The sequence below is a fragment of the Apium graveolens genome, chromosome 6, assembly GCF_009905375.1.
Source record: "Apium graveolens cultivar Ventura chromosome 6, ASM990537v1, whole genome shotgun sequence".
Lineage (NCBI taxonomy): Eukaryota > Viridiplantae > Streptophyta > Magnoliopsida > Apiales > Apiaceae > Apium > Apium graveolens.
In genome coordinates, this window is record NC_133652.1 from 141,740,986 (window position 1) to 141,761,530 (window position 20,545).

Consider the following 20,545-nt stretch of genomic DNA (forward strand, 5'->3'; position numbering starts at 1 on the left):
TTTTTATTCACTAATAAATAAATATTTATATTGTGTTCTTTTTTCGGTATAATAAGATAGCTATTAGTTTATCTATGTAAGTTTAAAATGGGAAGCAATATGTATGGCAAATTTGCAATACTTTTTATACTTCATTAAATTAAACTATAAACTACCATTCAGTCATTTTTCTTTTCTTTTTATAATGAATGAACGTGTTCGCAACCTGTTACTTTTATAATGTTCAATCTTTCACATCCCTTGTGAACGAGAATGGTATTAGTGGATTAAGAGATCAACTCTCCGAGAAATGGAATAACAATTAGTATTCAAAACTTAAAATAATTTTGAATAATTTTCTTTTTCTTTTGCATCCTAGACATTGTGGGTGTCGGGGTACTTTGCAAATTGCATTTAGATAAACCGAAAGTTTGTTTAAAAGTTCGGTGTTTAGCTGATTATCCAATACTTACGTCCATAATTATACTTCCAACTTTTTATTTTTTGATATAGTTTTTCATAAGACATTTGCGGATTGACTCCAATTTATAAGTTAAGTTGAAAAAAACTGTTATAGTTCATAGAAGATGGTAAATTCACAATTTTTATTAGGAATGTATGAAGGATCTAAGATTGTGGTTGTAGTATTTATGGATTATTTTCAAGACATTTGTTAATTGTCCCTAAATGATTAATTCTTTTAGGTTTTTTTTAAAGAATTAATTTTTTAGTTTTAACATATGAGAAAGATTGTTGCGATCTACGGAACACGTATGCCAGGTAAAAAATTACCGTAGGTTTTTGTTATGACCATAAATTATATTTACGACATGACATGACATAAAGTGATGGACATGTTGGATGGCCAAGACATGACGAGAAAGTATGGACATGACGGTGATTTGACGACATAGAAACTAACAAAGAAGATTTTGGATAAGACGAGACTCGGTTAAAGTGATAAGTTTGGAAGTGGTTCCTATTCGTGAGATAGTGCATTTGAAAGTTTCGCTAGTACGTTGGGGAGTTGGATAGAGATTTTGTAGGATGTTTGAATATTATGTATATAAATATAGAAGATCCATGTACAAAAAAAAACACAACATACAAACTATTAGTATAGCTACATCACTTTGTAACAGCAAGAAAGATAGTGAAACATTATTGGCTGGGACATACCCACCCGCGATTTTTTCTTCTTTTTAAAAGTTTTTCGCATCACCAACTCTCTTAGTATTCGTATTTACTTTATTTTCCATGTTTATTATCCAATTATTTTATATCTAGAATTAAACCCAACAAAAACACCCAAAACAGTTTGGCACCGTCTGTGGGAATCTTTCTAGAAATTGATTGATTGGAAAACATGGTTGACGACACCCCACAGCAAGAAGGAGGCTCTCAACAGGAGGATAACAACGAGTTATTGATGATTGTAAAGAAGTTACAAGCGGACATGGAGACTCTGAAATCTGAAAACAACGATTTAAAGAAAGAACTAACAACGATCAAATCTCACAACAAAAGCAAAAGCCGACTAAAGACCAAACCAGTGGTGCGACGGCTATTTGATGACGATGGAGCCAAATAGGATCATGTTAGAACTAATGACGTTATTGTTATTCCTAGTGGACTAACAATGAGATTTACAGAAGGGGGGTTGAATGTAAATCTCAAAACTTTTTCAAGTTTTGAGCAGTTTTAAAGGCTTTGTGTTCAAGATAAACAAGTGTGTGAATTGCTTTAAGCTAATACAGACAGATATATATTCAAGCACTAATGTAAAGAACACAACAGACCTTAAAAACTTTTCTGGTGGATTGTTGTTCCACCAGAGATGGTATTTCAGAAAATCTGTGATTCAAGAAGTTGATCACAGCTGCGTCCTAGTACAAACTAGATAATTTTTCTCTCAAGATTTTTCTAAACAGCTTTGGAAAAATTCTCCTCTAATTACTAGCTGCTACTTGGTTTATATATCACCAAGTTTACAAGTGAAGACAAAGATAAAAAGTACAATAATAAAATAAGTTCTCCACTTGTTTCTTCTCCATTTTACTCCAGTGCATTGTTGACTATTGCCTCTTTATACTAGAGTAGAACGGCTGCTTTTTCTGATATTCCTGAAATAGGCTACCACATCTCAGTTGTCTCTATCAACCCATGTGCCTCTGTTTGTAGGTACAACTACCACTTGTCAACTGCTATTTAACAGAACATCCGTTGAAGCCTTCATCCGTTGATGGCTTTATCCGTTGATGTGTTAGCAGTTGAAGCTCTATCCGTTGATGCACTCATCCGTTGAAGGATGTTATCCGTTGAAGCTTTAGAGACATCCGTTGAAGCTTTGTTTCTCATCCGTTGAAGGTCTTTAAGTTATCCGTTGACACCATTTCATTTATACAAAATTACAAGGCATGAAATACTTACAATTGGCCTTCCTATCTGCATATCCTCTAGTAGTCAACATGACTTATAATTTCCCTCAACATTTAAGAATTTATATCTCAAATTCAGAGACTGAAATGTGCTACAACACTAGACTTATTTCTAAGTAAAGCTACACCATCAACGGATAGCCAAAATGGTCTTATCCGTTGAGGCTACAAACACTAGATTTCTACTTAAGTGTTTTGTTAAACATATCATCAAACTAATGCACATATATTCCTAACAGTTATCATGACGGACAAAGACGGGAGAACCTTAGACATACATACAGATGCTGAATAACAAGAAGAAAGCCACCACGACGAGCAACGACAAAAGGAAATCGAAGCATAGGAAAGTCTAGGTCAAGGACTGAGATTGATAGATATATTTGAGTTGTCATGTCTAATATGTTTCATGTTTAGTTTTCAGATCTTAACAAACAGGAAATATCAGTACTTACTGGAATCGGTACTTACTGGAAGTCAGAACTTTAGGATATCAGAACTTAGATTATCAGAAGATAAATATCAGAAGATGGATATCAGAACTTAAGTACGAGAGGACTAACAGTTAAGGAAGGAAGCTGATTTACAGGAAAGAAGATCGAGACTAATACAAAAAAGGTATGCAAGGAAAGAGTTAGAGGACTTAAAGAATTGTATAAGATATCTGATTGATATATTTTAGGAGACAGAATTATATTTCATATCAATTAGAAGTTATCTTGTAACTGTGTACTATATAAACACAGACATAGGTTTACACTATATGTGTTATCGTTATCGAGAAGATCATGCATTGTAACCTAGCAGCTCTCGTGATATTTTTTCATCACTGAGAGAGAACAGTTTCATTGTAACAGAGTTTATTATATCGAATATATTTGTTTACTGTTACTTGTGTTCGAAATCGATTTGATTGTCTTCTACACTATATTCAACCCCCTTCTGCAGTGTTGTGTGACCTAACAGAGATACCTGAGTCAGTCAAGAAGGAACTACAAGAAGTAAAATATATGATTCAAAGAATTCCTGGTGTTCCAAGACCTCTCGAAAAGGCTAACGCAATGAGTTATGATGATTCTCCTTTCGCATAACATATCGCCCTTGTCGAGATCCCCAAATGGTTAACAGTTCCTCACATGGAACAGTATGACGGGTCGACGGATCCTTAAGAACATATTGCTCAATATAAACAACGAATGTTTACAGTACCTATACCTGGAGAATACAGGGAGCCTTGTATGTGTAAAGGCTTTGGGTCAACATTAAGTGGTCCAGCTTTACAATGGTTCATGGGGTTGCCAAATGGGAGCATTTAAACATTCGCCGGATTGGAGGACTCGTTTAATTTGCAGTTCGCAAGTAGCAGGCAATTTGAAAAGACTACAAGTGATTTATACAAGGTTTATCAGAAATATAAAGAACCCCTCAGAGAATACTTGACCAAGTTTAACAGAGAAAAGGTCACCATCACAAATTGTGACACTCCTACGGCAATTGAGGCATGTAGGAGAGGATTGGAAAGAGATTCGCTACTTTACGACGAATTAACGAAATATCCATGCAAGACTATGGATGACGTCCAAGCTAAAGCTATGGCACAAGTACGTCTTGAGGAAGATAAGAGGGAGAACGAGGAAAAGTATTATGGGCCAAGCAGGAAAGTGACAATGTCGAGACTCAAAGACTACAAAGCAGATTACAAGCCATATTCACGTAGCTTGAGGGAGGAACAACATGTGAACGTGTCACAAACTAGAGCCGATTGGAGAAAAGATCCCAACTTGCCTCCCACGTTTGACAACTATGGATTCAGCGTGACACCTACATCTTGTTAAGGAATTCGAAAAGTTGGGTAACGAAGTCAGATGGCCCCCAAAGACCAATAAACCCAAGTCGAACCCGTATTCGAAACGGTGGTGTGAGTTCCACGGGGACTACGGGCACATGGTTAATGACTGTGTGGCATTAAGTCCTAGTCAAAAAGGGATACTTAACAGAATACATGTCGAAAAGCAACCATGTTCGGAGAGAAAGAATGCCTACAAAGCTACCACCTTCACCCCCCATCATAAAGTGATCAATTATATTGCTGGTGGATCTGAAATTTGTGGGGCTACATATTCTCAAGCCAAAAGGATAGCTAGAGAAAAAGCATTACAGGTCTCAAGAGCTGATACCATAATGGATGATTCAGCTATCATACAATTTGGTGAGTCAGACATGGGACACGTCGCAGCGCCACAACATGACGGTTTGGTGATCTCGTTGCCCATTGGAAACCGTCTCATAAAAAGAATATTGGTAGATAATGGAAGTGCTGCTAACATAATGATGTTTGACACATTACAACATATGGGTTTAAGTGAAGCTAACATGGAAAAAAGATTTACCACACTCGTTGGCTTCAGTGGCGAAACAAAGAAAACAATTGGGGAAATTCATTTGCCTACGTATGCTGGAGGGATCAATTTACTTCAGAGATTTTTGGTCATTGATGGAGGATCCACTTATAACATAATTCTAGGACGAGAATGGATTCACGACATGAAAGCGGTCCCATCAACGCTACATCAAGTAGTGAAATTTCCTACACCTTGGGGAATGCATCAGATTCGTGGTGATCAAGCTATGGAACGAGAGTGCTACAAAGCTTGCTTGAAATCCACTATACAACATGTCCAGAAGGAAGCACCTGTCATAATATCACAGGGTCCAGAAAATTTGACGGAAGTGAAGTTGACAAATGAAGATAAGAAGATCTTGATAGGAGAAGACGTGTCACCCCATATAGAGGCCAACTTGGTTAAATTCCTGACAACGAACTGGACGCATTTGCGTGGGACCATGATGACATCACTGGAATCGATCCCGACATCATTACGCACACTAAATGTTGATCCCAATTATGCTCCCGCTCAACAGAAAAGATGCAAATTTGGGCCAGAAAGCAATAAGAAAATCAACGAAGAAGTCGACAAGTTGTTAAAAAATGGAATGATACGTGAAGTCGACTACCCAAAATGGTTGGCAAACGTAGTAATCGTATAAAAGAAGAACGGCAAATGGAGAGTATGTGTTGACTATACGGACTTGAACAAAGCTTGTCCTAAAGACCCGTATCCATTACAACACATCGACACGATGGTCGACTCTACAGCGGGCCATGAACTGCTTACTTTTCTCGATGCGTCGAGTGGCTTTAATCAAATACGTATGGAACCATCGGATGCAGAGAAAACAACTTTCGTGACAGACAGGGGCATATATTGTTATTTTGGGTTAAGAAATGCAGAAGCAACTTTTGAACGACTTGTGAACAAGATGTTCAAGGAACAAATAGGCAATACAATAGAGGTGTACATTGACGACATGGTGGTAAAGTCAAGAAATGCTAACGATCATGTCCAGGATTTGAAGCAAGTATTCGAAGTGCTGAGGGCATATGATATGAAACTCAACCTATCCAAGTGCAACTTTGCAGTGTCGTCGGGAAAGTTTTTGGGGCACATGGTGACTAGGAGAGGAATAGAGGCAAGTTCGGAACAAATAAAAACTATTTCTGAAATTACAAGTCCAAAGTCTGTTAAAGAAGTACAAAAATTAACAGGACGAGTTGCGGCACTCAACAGATTTATATCACGATCATCAGACAGATGCAAACTGTTCTATGGTGTACTGAGAAAAAACAAAGGGTTTGAGTGGGAATCAGGACATGAGATGGCTCTGGAAGTATTGAAAAACTACTTATCTACAGCTCCACTGTTATCTAAGCCCACTCCAGGTGAAACATTATATGTGTACTTGTCAGTGACAGATCACGCCGTCAGCGGAGTTCTTGTACGAGAAGAAGATGGGTCACAACTTCCTGTCTACTATGTGAGCCGAAGTCTACTAGATGCAGAAACTAGATACACGTCTTTGGAAAAACTGGTGTTAGCTCTCTCCACAACTTCAACAAAGTTGAGGCACTATTTTGAAATATACAAAATATGTGTCAAGACAAATTACCCATTGAAGAACGTGTTAAGCAAGCCGGAGTTGACGGGTCGGATGGAAAAATGGTCAATACGTCTGAGCACGTACGACATTACTTACGAATCGCGAACAACCATCAAGTCCCAAACATTAGCTGATTTTGTGGCCGACTTCAGTCCCAACCTATTATGTCAGGTAGATCAGGAACTTCAACACTTGATTTCTACTGTGAAGATGCAGCCCTGGTCTCTATACACAGATGGTGCATCCAACATCAATGGGACAAGCCTAGGATTGGTACTGAAATCGCCACACGGGGACACCTTGGTGTATTCTATATGTTGTGAGTTTAAAGCAACGAAGAACGAATCTGAATATGAGGCATTGATAATCGGTATGACGACAACTCTGGACTTGAACATAGTACACTTGGAAGTCAAATGTGACTCTTTACTCATTGTATATCATGTAAAGGGAACCTATGAAGCTAAGGATAGCAAGATGATGAAGTACCTGGAAATCGTTAAGAAGTTACAAAGTAAATTCGGTTCTTTTACGAGACAACAAGTTCTGAGGGAAGAAAACATTCAAGCAGACGCCTTGGAAGGAATCAGAGCAGTATCTCGACAAATGAACATATCAAACATCCATATTGTACATATTCTGAAACCAGCTATGGAAAGGAACGAGGAAAAATATTCAGTCATAGATATAGAGGAATGAGAACGTCATGGTTGGACAACAAAGTACAATGAGTTCTTCTCAAAAGACATCTCTTTTAACAATAAAAATGAAGCTACGATATTCAAGATGAAGGCGTCCAGGTTTTGTTTGATTGACGGCATACTATTCAAAAAATATGTTAGTGGCTTGTTACAAAGATGTTTAGAAAAAGAAGAATATGAGCAAGTCTTACGAGACATACATGAAGGAGACTGTGGCAACCATACGGGAGGAAGGAACTTGTCGTGTAAGATCCTCATGATGGGATACTATTGGCCTACGGTAAAACATGATGCTATCAACTACGTTAAAAAATACGACGCCTGTCAAAGACATACACCAATCATACATCAGCCCTCAGAGTTGTTACATCCTTCAATTCCGTCATGGCCATTTATGAAATGGGGAATGGACATAGTAGGGAAGATGCCCCCAGCCCCAGGACAAAAAGTGTTCATGTTGGCGATGACAGATTATTTCTCGAAATGGATTGAAGCTGAAGCCTTCAGGCAAGTTAAATCTAGAGAGGTAATCTCGTTCATAGAAAAGAATAGATTATGCAGATTTGGTGTTCCTTCAGAGATAATTTGTGACAATGGCTCACAATTTATTTGCAACAAGACCAAAGATTTCTGCAGAAAGTGGAACATTAATCTGGTAAAATCCACACCGAGGTACCCGCAAGCTGAATCCAATAACAATATTTTTATCAACAACTTGAAGAAGAGACTGACATCACACAAAGGGAAATGGGCTGAACAACTCTCTTTGGTGTTATGGTCGGATAGGACGACACCCAAGACATCTACGGGACAGACTCCCTTTAGCCTAGTTTATGAGACAAAAGCCGTCATACCAACTGAAATTATTTCACCAATAGCCAGATACGGTTTGGCAACCATAGAGACGAATTATGATGAACGAGTACACGATCTAGATGTGATTGATGAACTACGTGACATGGCCAAAATCAGGATGGCATCTTATCAACAAGCGGTGGCTAGGAGTTATAACAAGAACGTACGCCTCAGAACGTTTGCAGTAGGCGACTTAGTACTAATAAAATGTTCCAAAATACTATGGACACGACAGCTGGTAAATTCGCTGACACCTAGGAAGGACCATATTTAATTGATGACATTGTTGGTCGAGGAGCATACAAACTCCCGACTCTTGAAGGCGTCCAAGTCCCAAGAAGTTGAAATGTGCCGCATCTCAAGAAATACCACATGTAATCACTTTGCCATTCATTCAAAGTCTAGTCTCTTACTTGGTAGTAAATAAGTCGATAGGATTCGTCAAAAAAAAAATAAGTCGATAGGACAGGTACTCGGTACTATAGTTATTTGGATTCTTTAGGGTAATTTTTCTGTGTGGTTGCTAGATGTTTTCTTTTCCTCCTTATGAATAAATACATGTGGTTCTTGGTTTAATTTTTATGCGCTTATTTACTTGCTTTTAAGTACATTTGAATATTAAGTATTTAAAGCCTTGTTACCTTTTACTTGCTTTACGAGTTTGCTATATTTGAACAACATACATGACGAGCCTTATAATAGAGAAGAGGCCTAGATTCTCAACTCTATTACTATAAGAGGGCTGATCACCCCACGACGTATCAAGGTGCAACCTTGATGTTACAAAAACTTATATAAACAAGGTAAACAATAGGCTTAGTCTCTCAAAATTTGCTAACAAAACTTAACTAACAAACTATCTTATTTCAAAAAGGTTAAAAACCTCTTAATAAGGCGTAACGATGCATGCATTAACAAGTACACAGACAACAGAGTAATTATGACAAAGTAAAAATATCCAAGTAATGACAACGGAGAAATACGATAGGATATGAAGATAAAACGAAAGACATCAAAATGACGATAATAGTTCACGATAGATAATTTAACTCTCCACCATAACAGGTGAAACATGAGTCAACAGCATAATCGATGTCTTAAAAAGGAAATCCAACACAATATGATTCATGACAAAAGAAAATTAAACTACTACTTGTCATCGACATCAAGGTCCTTAGCAGACTTGTCACCACCTTCCACATCATCCACATCATCCGGGGATAAGCTTGGAAAGGCGTCTTCGGGGTAGGTGTCATTATAAATCTTCATGGTCTCGTCAACATCCCAGTTCTGCCACTCACCTTTGCTATATTCGAGCATCATCTCCACTCTAGTACGCATGACATGTTGTGTCACCACTTTGGTAGCCTCTTCCTTTATTTCATTCTCCAAATACTGGACGTTAGCAGCAAAGTCATCAAATTCTTGTTGAATTTCATTGACTTTCTTCAAATTATCTGACACGCGGTCAATAACAGTCTGTAATTTTTGAGGGTAATCTTTATGCTCGTCTTCAAAAGCTTTAAACTTCTTCACTTTATGGCATAAACCTCGTAAGCAACCATGGTGTTTTGAAAAGCCTGCACATAAAAGGAGGAGATAAGAACGTCACAAGCATATGATATGCTTGTTGATAAAGCCTTAAGAAATTAAAGTTTTCTTACATGAAAAATGTGACCTTTTGCATCATCTAGTATACTTTCAACAGGCTTAGAACTCTGACTCTCCATAGACTGGGGCAATAACATATCCCCCAACAGGTGGGCAAAGGATGAAGGCTTGGCTCCCGTACTATAATGATGTGCTACGAGGGGCATGAAGTAGTTCATATCACCAAATATGGACGTACTAGAGGGATCAATTCTAACCTTCTTAATTGGAGGACTAACAACAGGGCTAAGAATCACCGGGGCTTTCGAATTCTCGGTCTCAACAGACTTGTCCTCACGTGCCCTCTAAAAAAGATCTTTACTAGAAACAATTAATGGCTTGATCACTGGAGGTTTAAATTCTACAATAATGAAGAATGGGTCAATAGTTGATAAAAAAACTACGAGAACACTGAGGAAGACAAAAAGGCATAGCAGGCGGAAAAAACATGACAAATACCTCTTGCATACTTGCGTCCGGAGCTCATCTCAATATCATTCAAGGGTTTGGGACTCTCTCTAGATTCGGAAGAAATACCTTGTATGGACAAAGAGGGCTTAGGAGCAAGAGATATGAACTTACTTCTAGTTCGAGAGGAAGTACCTTTAGCTGCTGTGATGCTAGATGGAAGACTAACATCTCCCTTTACTGCAACCTTCTTCATAGAAGCAACAAACTCGTCCATATTAATCACCGAAGCATTCCTGATCGGCATGTTAAGACAATTCGGCCAAATTCTCTCCGCAACCGGTAGACCCATAATTTTCTCTGTAATCTCCTTAGCAATAACATCATCATCTTTTGTTTCAAACTCGACACCTTGTCGAACAAACACAAACAAGGTAAGAACATTAAAGGAAATACAAGGACATCGAGACATAATTGCTATAAATTTCGAGCATGCAAGAAAAATTGGGCTACAAAAACTAAATTTCAGCAATTATCAAATAAGAAATAATGAAAAATGAGAAAAATGAAAAATACCATCTACATTCCACTTTTCCAGCAAATAATCAACATCTTCGTCAAGGGTCGATTTTTCGGCGTAAAAATACTCTCCTTTCCACCAACGATCATTCACCGTATCATTATTCAAAATCAAAGGGTTATGTTTATCCCTATTCACAAAACTAAACTGACAATTACTAAATTTCTTGATGGAATAGGAAAATTTAACTACATCTGTATTAATCTTCAAGTTATGCTTTTCTTCAATCGCATCAAGACAAGCCAAAGTCCTCCAAACGAAGAGCATCAATTGAGCAGGGGATACATGCAAAGCGTTTAGTACATTCTTAACAAGATCATAGTAAGGTAAAGACAAACCGATGCTGAACGGATAGAAGTAGAAGCAAATCCAACCTTCTCGATACCATTCGGCCAGTTCTTCAGCGGAGGGGGGCACCATGCTGAATTTGTCTTTAAATAAAACCATAGCCTCAGCGCTCCTATCATCTTTCCAATTTTGCTTGCCGTTGTCTTTGGGATCGAGGATGTTAGTGGGAACCCATTCGCTTTTTTTAATCGCCTCGGTCATGGATGTGGAGTTTTTTGAAGGTGTTTGTTTAAGGGATTTCTTAGGCATAAGTGTATTGTAGGAGAATACAAAAGGAGATATATATGAGATTGGGAAGATAAATTAGCTCTCCCGGTTACAGAGGAACGTGTATCTAGAGGAGAAGAATGAGAAGAGGCGTTGACTTATCAATTCAAGGAACTCTTATATTCTTACACGCCACTGGAAGATTAAATTAATGAACTAGATTTTATTAATTTAATGGGGCAATTGTTGTGACCATAAATTATGTTTACGATATGACATGACATAAAGTGATGGACATGTTGGATGGCTAAGACATGACGAGAAAGTATGGACATGACGACAGATGAAGGTGATTTCACGACATAAAAACTAACAAAGAAGATTTTGGATAAGATGAGACTCAGTCAAATTGATAAGTTTGGAAGTGGTTCTTATTCGTGGGGATAATGCATTTGAAAGTTTCGCTAGTACGTTGGGGAGTTGGGTAGAGATTTTGTAGGATGTTAGTTGAATATTATGTATATAAATATAGAAGAATCATGTACAAAAAAAAACACAACATACAAACTATTAGCATAACTACGTCACTTTGTAACAGCAAGAAATATAGTGAAATATTATTGGCCGGAACATATCCACCCACGATTTTTTCTTCTTTTTAGAAGTTTTCCGCGTCACCAACTCTCTTAGTGTTCGTATTTACTTTATTTTCCATGTTTATTATCCAATCGTTTTATATCTAAAATTAAACCCAACAAAAACACCTAAAACAGTTTTATTCTTAAAATAAAATTAATCTATATATTATAAATTGCTGGATAACCCTTTTCTAAGTTTTGATATTCATATTTTGGTTCAGATATAATTTTTAACTTTAATTTGACCCAGTGGACTATCCATTTTTAGGTTTGGTATCAATATTAGATTTATAAAATATCCATATATTTATTTTGACCCATTTTAATTATAGAAACTTTGCAATACAATTTTTTACAATTTTAAATATGAATTGTGTTACTTATGGTAAGTTTTTAATACAAATTTGAGGTAAACTTTAAATTTTGACAGATCTGTTTATAGAAATAATCTCATAAAATATACTCCCTCCGTCTCTTTCGATTGTTTACATTTTTTAGAAAGTGTCTGACACGCATTTTAAGGTGTATAAAAAGTATAGTTCTATAATTTATTTTTACAAATTTGTTTTTCTGAATAAAAATTAAAACATTCAACTTTTTTTCAGAAAAATAAAATTGTAAAAATAAGTTAAATAACTATACTTTTTATGCACCTTAAAATGCGTGTCAGACACTTACTCAGAAATGTAAACAATTGAAATGGACTGAGGGAGTATAATATAAAAATAACTTAGGTAACGAAAGTAGTTTTTAAATAAATTTATCATAATACAAATTTATCATAATATGCAGATGCAATACACTTATTATATAGATAACTTAATCTTTCCGCATTATATTATTCAATTTTAATTATAAATTTATTTATTTATTTTATTAAATAATTTTTGAAATACCCGTGTGCAAAGCACGGGTTATAAACTAGTTAAATTAAACCTTCGGTAGAAATATCAGAATGCCTCATTCAGTATTGATCAAGTATAATTTAATTTTCTTAAATTTAATCAGTAATCAAACAATCTTGTCGAATAAATGCCATTCATTTGATGAGAAATAAAAGGCACATTCAGGGACTGAGGATCTGTATCAAGGATCTGGTATCATTTATTCTAAGTTCTAACTCTTTTGAGAGTTTCCTCTAATTCTTCTCAACTATGACATTTTGATTCTCATGGACCTGCTCCGGCGGGTACTATAAACTAGCCTTTAATCCCAATAATGTAAGAGCTCATTATGATATTTGTAATTTTATTATTATTTTTTAAATTTTTTTCTGAATTTATTAATTATTTTGTTATATTATAATTTGAATTATTAAAATTTATTATTGGAAGTGTTTCATTCCCTATAAAAAAGAGTGCGATTAAAAATTAAGTTGAATAATAATTCATAGAAATTGTAGACATAATTTAATTTTTTTATTTTAAATTATATTTGCTTAAATTTTATTTTGAAATGTATTAACGTACTTTATAATTAACCGACCAAACGCCTGTAAAAGTATAATATAGATATGAATACAAATTACCACCTCAGACACCCAGCAACTTGGAAACGTAAACAAAAGAATGTGAAGAACCAGATGAGATAACAATACTTTTAACATAATTGTTAGGCCAATTACTGTAAACCTACATTTATATATACAACAAGAGAGCGAACATCCCAAAAAAAACCATATATGGAGATAACTTAAGAAGGCTTTTCAGCACTTTGTGTGCTGGGTGGAAGGATAAGACGGCCATTTTGAAGTAGAGCAGCAGGAAAGGGGGATTGGCAATTGCTAATATGTGATTTCAGGCGAGGAATGTTTGGATGTGCACTTCTACATCTGTGGCATCGCAACTCCTTTGTCAAGTATCTTTCATCATTGTTCAGTGTTGCTTTCCCCTGTTTACTAACTTCCTCTATTACATCCACAGAGTCGAGGAAAAAGGGAGAAGTAAAGGAGTGCCAGTGTTTCTTGTTCTTCAAGTGTTTGGAATCAAAATCCTGACTAATGACATGAAGATGCAGCTGTCGCATGGAAGGTGCCTGCAAGTAGTAACATTCAGCCAGGCAAGGCGATTTTATCAGGAACCAAGGACAGCTATCACATATTCACACGTCATAGTGTAGGGTTATAAGAATTTTCAATCTACTAGCAAGTTAACAGTCAAAGCTCAAAACAAGCAGCAAAGGCAGTATAAAAGATAACTGATTCTTAGATCACTGGAGATATTAGTCAAATCACATTTTCTTTACTTGTTAATCACTAATTCTAATAACTGCAATCTGCATCCCTTATAATTTTTAATCATGTTAAGCGCCGCCTTAGCTTAAACTCAAGGTGCCCTGAAATTAGTGATAGGTTGAGAGCTGTTGCACACTCAAACACACATACGCACAAAACACAAAACAGTGTTGTACATCTTATATTTTAAGAGGGGAGGGGAATTGGACCAAAGATGTAGACATAGTACTCAGAAGGTTACTACGTACTGAGTGATATCCAAGACGAAAGATCAATGAATCGTTTTCGGTTAAAAACTTCTCAGCCCATTTTAAACCCACATTATGCATTGTCCTTAGTAACGGGAGATGTTGTGAGCGAACATCTGCAAGCTGGTCAAGTCCTGCAGCTCTTGCCACTACCAGCAAATGCTTCTCCGCCTGCCAAGTAAAAAGGATGCAAATAAATCAATTAGTACACAACTCAATTGATGTGCATCTGGAATTTTGGCTCAATTAGTAAATCTGCCTCTCTTTTTTACGTCTGTGAATGTGTGTGCATGTGCACGTGTGCATAACACAGGAGACATAAATGACCTTCGGGTATAGATCATGAAGAACCACAACGTCATCCAATATGTCTATCACATCATTCTTATGCTTCTCAGGATGCATGGCAATGTTATATAAAGATTGAGCCCATGCACCCCAAGCCTTTGACATACTCTCATCTCTCTTTTTGGTGCTTCGGTCTTCATTTTTATTCAACAGATCTGTACTATCAGATTCATTTTCATTCTGAGGTACCTTACACTTTTTATTAATTTCAATTTCATTAACACACTCTCTTTTGCCTTTTTGATCAGTAAGTGCAAACTGCTTCATAAGGTTCAATTCACCCTGATCTTTGGTCTCTGAAACCTCTTTCTCATTACTTTCATTAATCAACTTATTTTGCTCTCCTAGTATAGATCCAAAGCCTTCGAAAAGTGAGGAGTACGCCTCACGTAGAACTCTGCAGCCCTTAGTATAGTCATTGCCAAGACAATTTGGTCTCATGGGGTTCATATTGGGTCCAAGAACATGTATGACATGGGTTATCCCTTCGCTGCTACACAAGGGAGAAGTTGACGGGAGAGGGACAACTAAGGCTTTTCCAGGCATCAGGGATCCAGCTCGTATCTTCGTTGCTGTTTCTAGAGATTTTCCTGCAGCACTATAGATAGCAGCATTAACACCTCCACCTCCAGGTCTTAGTCGCCTGCACAAGAACTATGCAAGTTGCAGTTACACTCACACGCAACAAGCAGGCCATTGTATTAATATAACAAACCAGCTTAATTACTGGAAATACAAGTTATAGCACATAGTGAACATTCTGATTGATAAGACGTGTCAAAGCCCCTAGATTAAAAGCTGCACACTGTTTTTTAATTAACAAATGTAAGCTACACAAGATGCTTCCACGAAAAAGCATTTACTTAATCACCAAAAGATAATCACACTGCATATGGAAATAGAAACGAAGGGAGTACTTAATCACTAAAAAAGTATTATACCTGTTGATGTAGCTAAGCTTGTTACGAATTTTTTATGAAAGGTACATTTTAGTTACTTTTTCTAACTTTTAAGTCTAAAGAAAGCTTAGACAAATAGGTTTCAATATGAAAATGTTACCAGTTAGCAGCATTCGCAATCACGTTACAGCGTAGACCTCCTTGGGAATACAGGCGAGTTATATCTCCGACAAACGTGAAAAATTTACGGGTGTCAATCTTTTTTTGTGATGCCTTGCTGCTGACCAAGGACAATATCTTTGAACTGTGCGACAAATCAACTAAGACGAGCCTAACATTGTGATACTTTTGTAAGAACAGCTCAACTTGGTCAACAATGATATCGGAAGCTTTTTCAAGATTAAACTTGAAATCAGCTGTTGAAATAGATGGAAAAGCCAAAGTGGGAACATTATCTGAAGAAACAGTATCTTTGTGAGAGACCATATTAATGTCTTCACAATCCTTCACCTCCTTGCCAACATTACAAGATAAAGTGCATTCATGATCCTTCACCCCATCACTAACATTACCGGGCAGAGAGTGTTCAGAACTCTTTACCTCATTACCAACATTAATAGACAAATTGTATTCAGAATCTGTCACCTCATTACCAACATTACCAGATAAAGTGTGTTCACAATCTTTCACCTCACTGCCAACATTACCAGATGAAGCAACACCACTTTCTGGTCCATGTAAGGCTATTTCATTCTCGTTATGAAGTTTATTATTACCAACAGAAACCTGAGAGTTGTTAGCTGCATTACGGGGTCCATCTACTTTCTTCAAGAACTTCATAATACCAAGCTGAACTTTCGATTCAGAATTCTTTTGACCAAAAACGCCAGATGGAAGGCTATCTAATAGACCAAGTGAACCATATGTACTGACGGCAGCTTGAACTTCAGTTTCATTCTGGCAATGTGTAATCCTACTGAATCCTTCAATTAATTTAGGTAGTTCTTTCTTTTGCAGCATCCGATTCACAACCATTGCAGCTTTTCCGCCTTGTAAGTTTCCTTCATGTCCTGTACGTTTTGCACACCGAGATATACAAAGCTTGGCAGGAAGATCCAGCACCACAGCATGAACATTACCATGGGAACGACCAAGTTTCAAAAAGTCTGCACGCTGTTCTTTTTCTAGGTTGCATCTATCAATAAAAACAGCTTTCCCCTCCTTCAACGCAGTGGCTGCACTAGCTAGACATTGCACCTTGGTTCCAGCTTTACCGTTACCAATTGCGTCCTGAATAAGAAAACAAATGAGTCCAAATCTGGTGAAGACTGTACATAAAGAGGAGCAAACAAAAACACCAATAATGGTACCATTCAATTCACACCATTGAATCATACAAGAAAAAATAAAAAAAAAAGAAAGAAAAAAAAAGTCATCAGCTTTAGGTCCAATACATACAACAACATTTTTAATCGTGAATCAAAACCAATATCGTCAGCCCAAGAACCCAAGGTGGCAAAAGAAATGTCACATTTTCAAATATGAAAACTAATCAAACATGCACCTAACTTCCTAATATCACTTGATCAATTTTACGCTATATGGTGAAATAAATATGTACATATATGACAGGACGTCATAACCAGAACATCAACGTAGCAATGTAGAAGCAATAATCCCTTCAATAATACATAAATCAACAAATAAACCACAACCCACCAAACCCTCCCATAAAATACACATTACTACAAACACCAGCTAACAACACTCTACCACTATGCCCAACAATAGCATTTCAGTGATAAAAAAACCCCTACAACAAATCTACATAACACACATTCCGGTGTACATATAAGTTAATACCGCAGTTCCGTGAACAAGAAACAAAAACAAAGTTCAATGAGACATATAATCAAACATGTGGACTGCAAAATGTAAACTAACCTGGCAGACACGAAACCAGGGCCGGTTCGAGATTTTCATAACATCTTGGCAGAAAGTAGACTTGCCACTACCAGGAGCACCCACTAGGATCACCATAATGCCCTTCTTTTCTTCTATTTGTTCTTCTTTTCCTGCAATATTTGCCTACATTATTTAGCATTATGTAGTTTGAATAAAACCCTAAATAATGATTTCAATTTTGGATATAAATCACCTTTAGTTGTAATTTGAGTATCAATGTCCATTGTTGAATATGGTTTGAGACTGATCGTATTGCTCCACTTCGATCTCTGTTCGTGTAGTTTTGAGAATTTTGATTCATTTAGATTTTAACGATGCAGAGAAAAGAAGTGACATTTTGGGAACTCGCACACTTTTTTTTTTTTTTTTTTTTTTTTTTTTTTTTTTGCCAAATTTAGAGCAGATTTCATTAATGACTTAAAAGAGATTCAATCGGGACAAACCCCCAACTGATCATGCAACCAGGTTGAAAAACAAATAGAGCTAAATAATTAGCCATTTTGTTTCCGGATTGCTTAACAAACTGAATACAAATATTCTGAAAATTAAAAATGAAAGTAATGGTTTCCCGGACAATCCAGCACGCATCTCCCCCGAAAACAGTAGCTTCACAATTGACCCTCACATTAATTCGATTGATATTGCAATGTTCAGAGGACTCAGTTGCAACAACGGAGTTTATAGGCCTCATATTATGAACAAATATTTTTTGTGAGAGGTGAGCACATGTGATTTTCACCACCGTTTCAAACGCACCCCAGCTATCTACCTGCCGGACACCAGCTATAGACCTGCCGAAAGTGTTGTTGATGCGAGATATCCAGATCTCCCAATACACCATCCAATTCATTTTCAACACAACCACCACATCGCACAAAGCGAGACACATCGCATAAAGCGAGACAATCAAACACACAAATAATAACTTAAACAGAACAATACGAAAAAACCCAAAATTCAAAAATCTCAGAATAACACCAAATTGTAATATGTTGTTAGACCAGAGATTTTGAATCCAAAAACTGAATTTTATTATAAAATCCAAGCTCTTACCTTAGTACCTTAGTAGATCTGAAAACTAAAGTGAAAAATTGTAATGGATTTTTCGAGTTTTGTAAAACAAATCTCGATTTTATTAAAAAAAAAGTGAATAAAAGAAGAAGATGAAGATGAATATGGAGATAGAATTGGGTAGAAAGGGGGAAAAAGAAGGTAGAGCGGCTAGGGTTAGGTGAAGTTAGGGCGGCCGACTCTCATGCGAGAGAAATTTTCCCACGAAGGCCGTTCTTAATATACCTAATATTTCCGCACACTTTTTTTTAACGTCTTGTGGCTGTAAAAATATTATTAGCTGAGATTTTTATACATACAAGTTCCATCATTATTAACGACCCCTCCACCAATTGTCGATACCTTATCAAACACTAATTTGAACAATTGCTTACGGGCACATATTAGAAAATTACTTTTTTTAAAGCCCACAATGTCATTATTTTCAGGTAAAATAAACAGAAAAATGGTCCCAAATCTATCCATATATCTATCTATTCTAAATTTTTTATTAAAATAAATAAATCAAATATCTAATATAACTACAAATTCTATAAATTGTCATCCAATTTAATATCTAATTGCACTCACCTTCTTTTTTACCTCTTTGGTAGGAAACCAAACACTTTCAAAATTAATGTTAGTAATCAAATTGTAATATAACAATAATATAATTAACAAATCAAGAAAAAATAAAAAATATTTTTTTTTTAAATAATATCAACCTATCTATCTATACTATACTATTATAAGTAAAACATGGTTTCGTTTGGTCGGTTGGTTAACACCTTCCAAAAACATTTATTTCACCTTCCAAAATAAAGTTAAAAAATAATAAAATATTTACCTCTTTCACAAGAAACCAACCACTTCCAAACTTAATTTTAATAAATCATATTCTAATATTAAAAAATACTTCATATTTTTAATTCTTATTTTAAATCCGTCAGTATCACAACACATATAAAAAGTTAACTTCTTTAATTTCAATAATACATAATTATTATTTTTTATAATTTATTTTTATATGATAAGTAAATTGCAAATATTATAATTAGCCCGTGCATTGCACGGGTTATAGGCTAGTACTATAAAATATTAAAAGTTTAGTTGCTGCTGTTCTGATTACTCAGTCTAGAGCTGTTAGATATTTCTTATTAAATTAATGAGAATCGTTATATATAATCTTAAAAATTACTAATCTAGTTGTTGCTGTTCTGATTACTCAATCTAGAGCTGTTAGATATTTCATATTAAATTAATAAGAACCGTTATATATAATCTTAAAAATTACTAAAAATATAGCAATATATTAAAATTATAATTTACAATATATGAAAATAAAAACAAGTAAATTACTTTCACTAACCCTCCCGAGTTTTTAAAAAGAAAGAAAGTAAGTGTAAGGTAAGTAAAATAATTTTATTTTTCCTGAGTTTTTAAAAGGCACGTGGTAATGAATAGAAATTTAACACACTTTCACTCCAAAACTTTCACTTTAAAATTGTGATGAAAATACTTTACTTCCTAATTACTTGTTTCCTTCCTTTAAAAAAACTTGGGAGTAGTGCCTAAAATATAGGATAAAAGGAACATTTTGTATAAGTAGAAAAATGGCACTTAGTATCGTGTTTTGGACATTTTTTCTCTTTTAAGGTTTTGGATTTTAGAAACGTTTAAAAAATAAATAAATAAATTATGATTTAGGGTTTAGAATTTTAGGGTCTTTAACCATGGAGTGTAAACTCAATTGAAGTAGGCCCTAAACTCTAGGAATCATAATTTATTTATTAACCGTTTTTATTATTATAGGGTTCAACAATTTTTAATTTAAATTTTAAAACTATTAAAACGTTTTTATACATTAAAAAAATACGAATAAAACACCCCTTAAACTTAAAGTATTATTTTAAAATGCAAAAAAGTTGAGTTTTGAGAGATAACGCTATATAGACTAGCGTTTAAAAAAATGTTTAATTCAACAAAAAGTTGTGTTTAG

At 35.6% G+C, this 20,545-nt stretch overlaps 1 protein-coding gene across 1 annotated transcript; it reads right to left on the bottom strand.

Annotated features, from left to right (window-relative positions):
- Positions 1-13,372: 13,372 nt before the first annotated feature.
- On the bottom strand, positions 13,373-17,851 carry LOC141666891 (transcription factor bHLH140). The gene is made up of 6 exons (XM_074473136.1): positions 17,690-17,851; positions 17,476-17,606; positions 15,692-16,821; positions 14,612-15,275; positions 14,285-14,455; positions 13,373-13,837 (listed from the first exon to the last, which is right to left on the bottom strand). Exons 1-6 carry the CDS (start codon positions 17,718-17,720, stop codon positions 13,496-13,498), a joined length of 2,469 nt encoding a protein of 822 aa, XP_074329237.1. The 5' UTR covers positions 17,721-17,851; the 3' UTR covers positions 13,373-13,495.
- Between the last annotated feature and the right edge of the window lie 2,694 nt (positions 17,852-20,545).